The sequence below is a fragment of the Quercus suber genome, unplaced genomic scaffold (assembly GCF_002906115.3).
Source record: "Quercus suber isolate HL8 unplaced genomic scaffold, Cork oak 2.0 scaffold_22, whole genome shotgun sequence".
Lineage (NCBI taxonomy): Eukaryota > Viridiplantae > Streptophyta > Magnoliopsida > Fagales > Fagaceae > Quercus > Quercus suber.
In genome coordinates this window covers 263,348-270,491 of record NW_027069487.1, presented here as the reverse complement: position 1 = coordinate 270,491, position 7,144 = coordinate 263,348, and the positions used below count along the sequence as shown (strand labels likewise).

Here is a 7,144-nt window from a genome sequence, read left to right as displayed (position 1 = left end):
ATCAAGTTCATGAATAAATACCAGCAGATATTGTTGCCAAAAGGCTAAATAAAAAAATTGGTTCATAAAGCAATTGTGAGTGAGTGAACAACCATCGGTATGTCCTTGCTAGGAAAATGTCATTGGTACCCTATTAAAACAAAAGCTGCTATATAATTAAATGCCCTATCAAGCCACATATTACTGAAGATGACATCTTTGCAATGTTTTTTGTTTGTTTGTTTGTTAAGAAATAGTGTCAATAAGAAAACCTTTCAATTAGGGTACTACAAGGCTGAAATTGGAGGTATTGGCTATGGCGGGGTGACCTTAAAGGCTTCAAAAGTTTCTTGAAAAAAATGGCAGAATGACATTTAATGAGGTGGAAAACAATAGTATCTCAACCATTAAAAAATAAAAAATATGGAAAGTAATAAATAAGGAGTGAGAAAAAATGCTATTAATTAGGTAAATGAGTTAGTAAGGAATTAATATTTAATGGTGTTTTTGAAACCGTTAGATCTTTTAAAGATCTATGGTGTAAAAAATGTGTAACTTTGATAGAGTTACATCAGGTGTAACTTGAACCCATCTCATAAGATATTATGTATATGTATTGTTTTGTACAAAACTTTTTCAAAAACAAATGGCAAGTATTCTATTTATCTTTCTAAAATATGAATGTTGTGATTAAATTAAAATAGGGTGCTATTCTTTTGATAAGCAATGCAGGGTATTTAACACCTTTCCCACCTATAACCAAATTTTCAAGTCCATGAATCTTTGGGTTGAGACTCTGATAACCTTAATTAATTTAAGAACCCTTGAATTGGTTTTAGTTAATTAGATAATTAAAACAAATTAGACAAATAGGTGACGAATCACAATTAGAACAAAACCAATAATTGGTGACAACTCCATAAAATAAAAATAAGAAAAAAGATTCACATACACACACACCTTACCTTAGTAACACGTGCACATTTAACACTTTGTTAAATGCCCAATGTGTGAATACTTGAGAGGGGAGAGTTTAGAACTCTTGTGGCTCTCCCAAAATCTCACCCAAGGGCATCTACACTATAAATCCAATAGCCATAAGCTTTGATCCTTATTCAGAGATGGATATTAGGAATTAATGCCCCAGACTTGCTATTAAACATTGTCACCAAACTATGCATTTATCGGCAAGATTTTAGCTACCTCACCAACCTTATTCACTCTATCAAACTTGAATCCAATCTTCTGATATAAGAAGCAACATATTCCAAAGGTGCTCTAGGGTGTGTCATGGTGCAAATAACCTTCTCTCTCCTTCACCAATCCCTTCTTTATGCTCATTATATAATGATCATAATAACGATAATAAATATATATATTTTAATATTCTCCTTTGTGATTTAGTGTCTTGTGTATTTCTCCACAATGCAGTGATGCACCATTTGCTTCCATTTTCAATTGGAGTGACTAGTGAGTAGTGGGCTTGACTCTCTTTATATGTGTATATATATATATATATATACACTCTTTCGAACATAGGTTGATAGGGTCAAGTTCATTTAAATTTTTCCTTCCAAAATCGACTCCAATAGTTGTTTTTTAAGAGATTAAACGTTATTTGAAACTAGCGTCATCACACGCACTTAGTGCATGCGACGAGACTATTTTTTTTATTTTATTTTGTCCTAAGTGTCATTTAAAAGTGAGATAACGATAGTATCCTAATTTTTAGGATCTTTTTCTACTAGGTTGATAAAAGTTTAAAATTTTGAATTGAAAATCAAAAATGATAATTTAGATTGGATAAAATAAAGGAAAAAAACCTAAAACTTTAAAATTTTTTAAAAATAGTAAATTACTCTCTTGACCATTTGTGGTTTTTAAATTTAAAATTATTTAACTAGAAGATAGGAGGCATTTTAGAGGGTTAAAGAACTTGTGTGAGAATATTTTAGTGTGCAAAATGATGAAACTCAAATAAAGAATCATGTTATTAATAGTATATATAAATGATGATGAAGATTTCAATTGCTGTAATTAGTTGTTCATGATTGGATCCCAACCAATCAGAACTAGAAATATCTATTTGGTACTCCATCTCAAACGGATCCGGATCCTCTCCATTTCTCTTTGAAATGGAGAGGGTCCATTTCACGGATAGGATCTCTTTGAAATAAATCAACGATCTAAGAAATGCCACGTCAATTAAAATACAAATACCTAACTCAACCAACACAACTGTGGTTAACCATACAGTTTACTCAGCAAACCCATTTTTTCTGAAAATTTCAAAATCTCTCTCTTCTCCAACTCATCTCCCAGCTTCACTCTCTCTCTCTCTCTCTCTCTCTCTCTTAACCCTGCCATTGCTGCTGCCACCGTGACCCCTCGTGCAAAGCCACCATTATCGCGTGGGCTAAGTCTCACACTACTCTAGCATCGCCGGACTGCTCCTTCGATGCAGAAATTGCCTAGTAAGTTTTCCCTTTCTATGATTTTTTTACTAAAAGCGTTGTTTGGTTGCTAGAAAAACGATGGGAAAAAAAAAAAAAAAAAACTATGATACTGCTATCTATATATATTTTTTTTTTTTTTTTTTTGTGGTTTTATTAGCTGTTGGTTTGAGCTTCGGGATTAAAATTTGTTAGAATGCTCTGCCATGGAATGATTAAGTTTGGCTCTACTTTGCCTAATTTCAAACTCTTGCTGCTCATTAGTGACAAATCTTTCATCATCAAAATCTCATTTCCTTTTATCATTTTAGCTTGTAGGTTGAGTTAAACCTTTGCTTTCATTGACAAAATATGGTTGATTTGATGCAAAAGGTGCTTCTTTGAATTTCTGTCCAATTCCTGGCTGAACCACTTGAATTCTGTGCAGTAACAATTCTTTTTAAGTTTTACTTACCTTGCAGAAATTTCTGTCCTCAATAGTGCTAGTGTATCAGTAGTATTTTGTAGAATTGTCAACTAAATTTGTATCATAACATTTTTTGCAGCTTGGCATCATATTTCTACATTGCACCATATGCCCAATGTATCATAGCTAGCTAGTGCTTGACTTTTTAATTAACATATTACCTATTCTTAGAATTAGCTCTTGGACTACTTTTGTTTTTTGGTAAGCATAATATTAAATCAATTATCCATTTCAGTTTACTTTATATGATTTCAATTGATCTTGTAATGTTTGTATGCATCACATTATTAAATGGGCTTTTGAGTTGATAGGTCAAAATGCTTGTGTGAAGGGGGTTTGAAACATTGAACATTTGGCTTACTGCATATAAAAGCAGAAATATGTGTCATCTAAATTTTTATTATTAAATGGCCTTTTTCATTTTGTAAGTTTCAATAAATACTATAATTTTAAAAACTTTTATTGGACCTCAAGACTCAGGCTTGATGCAATGTGCATGTAGGAACAAGCCTTTTTGAACTCATGTTCTTTTTACACAAAAGTGTTTGGAATTTTGCTTAGCTTCTTACCCAATTCCCTTTCAAATAGAAGGTATGTTTGATAGAAGATACTGCTTTTGTTCTTATGTTGGTTCAGTTTTTCAAATAGAAGGTATGTTTAATAGAAGATAATGCTTTTGTTCTTATGTTAGTTCAGTTTCATGATTGAACACCCTTGGGCACCCCCTAAACAGGGGTGGTATAAAGTTAACACAGACGGAGCAATCTTTGAGGACATTAGGTGCTGTGGTATAGGTGTGGTCATTAGAAATGAGAGGGGTCAATTAATGGGGGCTATGAGCAAGAAGGTGGAACTGCCTTTGGGAGTGCTGGAAACCGAAGCCAAAGCTGTGGAGGAAGGAGTATTGCTAGCGTGGGATCTTGGGCTTAAAGAGATAATTGTAGAAACTGATGCTCAACAGGTAGCGTATTCTCTGAGGAGCCTTTGTATGACACCGAGTCCTATTAGGAAAATAGTTGAAGGAATCATGTTGGGTCTGAGACGCTTCAACGCGTGGGAGGTGTCCCACACCCGTAGGAGTGGCAATCGTGCTGCTTATATCATGGCTAGACAAGCCAAGTTTTTGAATGAATGTAATATTTGGGTAGAGGAGACTCCGCCCTTGATAGCTGACCAGATTCAATCCGATGTATCTCACTGTAGTTTGAGTTAAAGTTAATGAAAAGGTTGACAATGATGTTTATAAAAAAAAAAGTTCAGTTTTTTGACTAAGTATATGGACCACTTGAAGTTTGTCAGTGTATTTGCTAAAAAAATGTAGAGCTTTTGACTTGATGGAATGGATTTTTGAGAAATTTTTCTTTGTAAATTTTTTCCCCTTCTAATGTACATATAATGCATTTGATTTTTCTTTTTGTAGAAAATGAGTTGGAGCAGCCTAACCTTGAAAAAGGTCTAAAGACGGGTACAAGTGCTCAAGAAATCAAGTGCAAGCTTTATGTGAAGTTCCATGCACTAATTTTTGCCCATTTGTTTTGAAGAAAAGGTTTTGAAGTATCCATGACTGATTGAAAAAATATGTATCTTGAAGTTAGCAATGCAAAATTCATTAATTTTCAGTTTAACTAAAGATTGAGATTTGATATATTCTAGCTTGTAGGGCAACTTAGACAATTATTTGCGAAGTGTGTAGCAAATTTTTGATATTTTTTGTAATTGGCTTAGAAAATACTTAAAGATGTTGGATTTGTATGAAAATATGTTTAATGAATTTCTATTTTCTGTGTAATTTCTTAGTAGTATCGTTTGAGGATGGTTAGGCCATTTTTAACTCTATATTTCGGCAAATTTTTCATTTCTCCGTTAAGGGTAATTCCATATCTTGTAGAGTAATAGTATAAAAAATAGAAACATAGACATATATAAGTATATAACAAGACTTCTGTTGAAATATACACTTGATTACAAAGGTCATAATATAATGATAATTCTGCACTTGGTGTGTCTCCTACTTCTTGACTACACATTCCCGCCTTAGTCTGCAATTTTCAGTCACAGACTCACAGCTTGATCACTTTGACTTGTCTCATGATATTCAACTTGCCCCACCCTTTCCTGGTATGACGTCTCTCCATTATATAAGTCCTTTAGATATCAAAACTCTAGAATTTGAAGTTTCACGACACATGAAATGCAGTCCCTTAAAATAGCTGACACTTTGACCGTCTTTCCCCTCAAGTAATTGATGATTCAAAATAACGCAAGAAGTATACCAAGGATTGATGAAACCTACAAGCAATATCCAAAAAATGTCAATCCTGCATATTTATAAACTTCCCCATTATTTCCAACGGGTTGAACTATAATAATTAAGTAAAACAAAGAGCTTGTATTTGGTTGATTGCTCACAACCCAATACCATGTTTTAAGGGGGTAAAAGAAAGAAAATAGTTAACAATAGATTGAAAGCCAAATTGAACATTCACAGTATCTTACATCTGAGTCTATGCATCCTCAAGCCAATATAATTGACCTTATAACTGACAATGCTCTAAGCTTGTAAGGTGAATTAGTGCATTCATGCTTGCTTACTAGATAAAATTGTCAAATTTTTCCTTTTTCTTTACCCCTTAACCGATTAAAAATCAGATTGAATGTCTGCAAACAACTAAATGAAAAGTTATGATAACATAACAAATTGGAAGATGAGGCACAATAAAAGGAGAGTTTTCCCTAGTATATGCATAAACACTGATGATCCTTCCTCCCCTGTAATTATTTTTCATAATAATACAAGGCTAATCTTACTAGGTACTTAAAAAATCACTCATGCCTTTCTTTTATGTGGTCATTTTCACATCTTTTTTCTTAACTTATGCAAAGCATACAGAGTATTTTGCAATAATTATTTCTTTACTCATCCTTAATCTTAAACTAGCTTTGCTTCTGCCGTTTATTCTCAAAAAAAAATTTAGCTTTGCTTATGGTTTTCCTTTTTGTGTTTCTTATCCTAGTCTAAGAAACTTGGGCATGGTATCAAAAATATAACCCATAAATCCCATTGCTTTAAGAACAAATTCAGCTAAAAAAAATCCATAAATCCCCCAAAAATCTGAAACACCCCACCAAGCTTAAAACCAAAAGCTTAAAAAAAATTTTAAAAACACACACACACACACACACACACATGACAAGAAACCATTCTATCAAAAAAAGAAAAAACCCAAATTCAGCACCAACAAATCAATCAAAAAATAACAGTATCATAGTTTTTTTTCCCTTCGTTTTTCTAGCAACTAAATAGAGCTTATCAAAAAAAAAAAAAAAATCAGAGAGAGAAACTCATTGGGCAGTGGCTGTTCCAGCGGAGCAGTTTGATGATGCTGGGCTATGAGATATGGCCCCCGTGACAAAGGTGGTTTAGAATGAGGGTCATGATTGCAGCTGCAATGGCAGAGTTGAGAAAGAGTGGAGCTTGGAGATGGGTTGGAGAAGAGAGAGATCTAGAAAAAAAAATTGTTTAGATCAGGTGGGTTTACTGAGTAAAGGACTAAAGGTTAACCATAGTTGGGTTTGAGCATTTTAGGTTTTAATTGACGTGTCACTTTTTAGACCATTACTTTATTTTAAAGAGATCCTATCCATGAAATGGACACTCTCCGTTTCAAAGAGAAATGGAAAGGATCCGGGTCCATCTCAAACCCACATATTTATATTTTAAACATTATACACGTTTCCATGCATTGTTTCCACGCATTTTTTTCCACCGCCCACGTATATTTTAAAAAACTGTAATCAACTATTACTCAAACTATGCCAAACACCCGTTTCTTTCAAAAATTCAAATAACGTCTCTAATAAGAAATGTATAAAGTCTCTCTTTCAGAGAGAGCGAGAGACGCAAACACAATTATCAGATAGAGAGAGAATTAGAGAGATATGAGAACAAGGAGAGGGTTTTGTTACCCTAGAGTTTTTGAAGACAAGAACATGAGAGTTGTGAAGCGAAGGAGAGATTTCGCAGCCGAACAAGTTAGTTACCGGAAAAGAAGCCGGAATTCTTCTGATATTGCTGGAAAGCGTGACTTGTTCGATTCCTTGCCGGACGATCTCGTCATTCCCATTCTCTGCGAACTCAGCTCCTCCGCCACTTGCCGCTCCGATTTCGCCAACGTTCTCCTCACGTACGTCCTTCTCTTCTTCCTTATGAAAAATAAATTCCGACCATTCCACCGGAGTTTCAATC

General features: G+C 34.0%; 1 protein-coding gene and 1 long non-coding RNA gene across 2 annotated transcripts in view; one reads left to right on the top strand and one right to left on the bottom strand.

Annotated features, from left to right (window-relative positions):
• Positions 1–4,794: 4,794 nt before the first annotated feature.
• Positions 4,795–6,470, bottom strand: LOC136063677 (uncharacterized). The gene is made up of 2 exons (XR_010625297.1): positions 6,241–6,470; positions 4,795–5,187 (listed from the first exon to the last, which is right to left on the bottom strand). It is a non-coding gene; the product is annotated as an uncharacterized LOC136063677 (long non-coding RNA).
• Positions 6,471–6,771: 301 nt separating this feature from the next.
• Positions 6,772–7,144, top strand: part of LOC112016524 (mediator of RNA polymerase II transcription subunit 15a) — a 73,577-nt gene continuing 73,204 nt past the window's right edge. The window contains 1 exon segment of the mRNA XM_065764353.1: positions 6,772–7,082. Within this exon segment, the coding sequence (XP_065620425.1) occupies positions 6,838–7,082 (245 nt within the window). The 5' untranslated portion in view covers positions 6,772–6,837.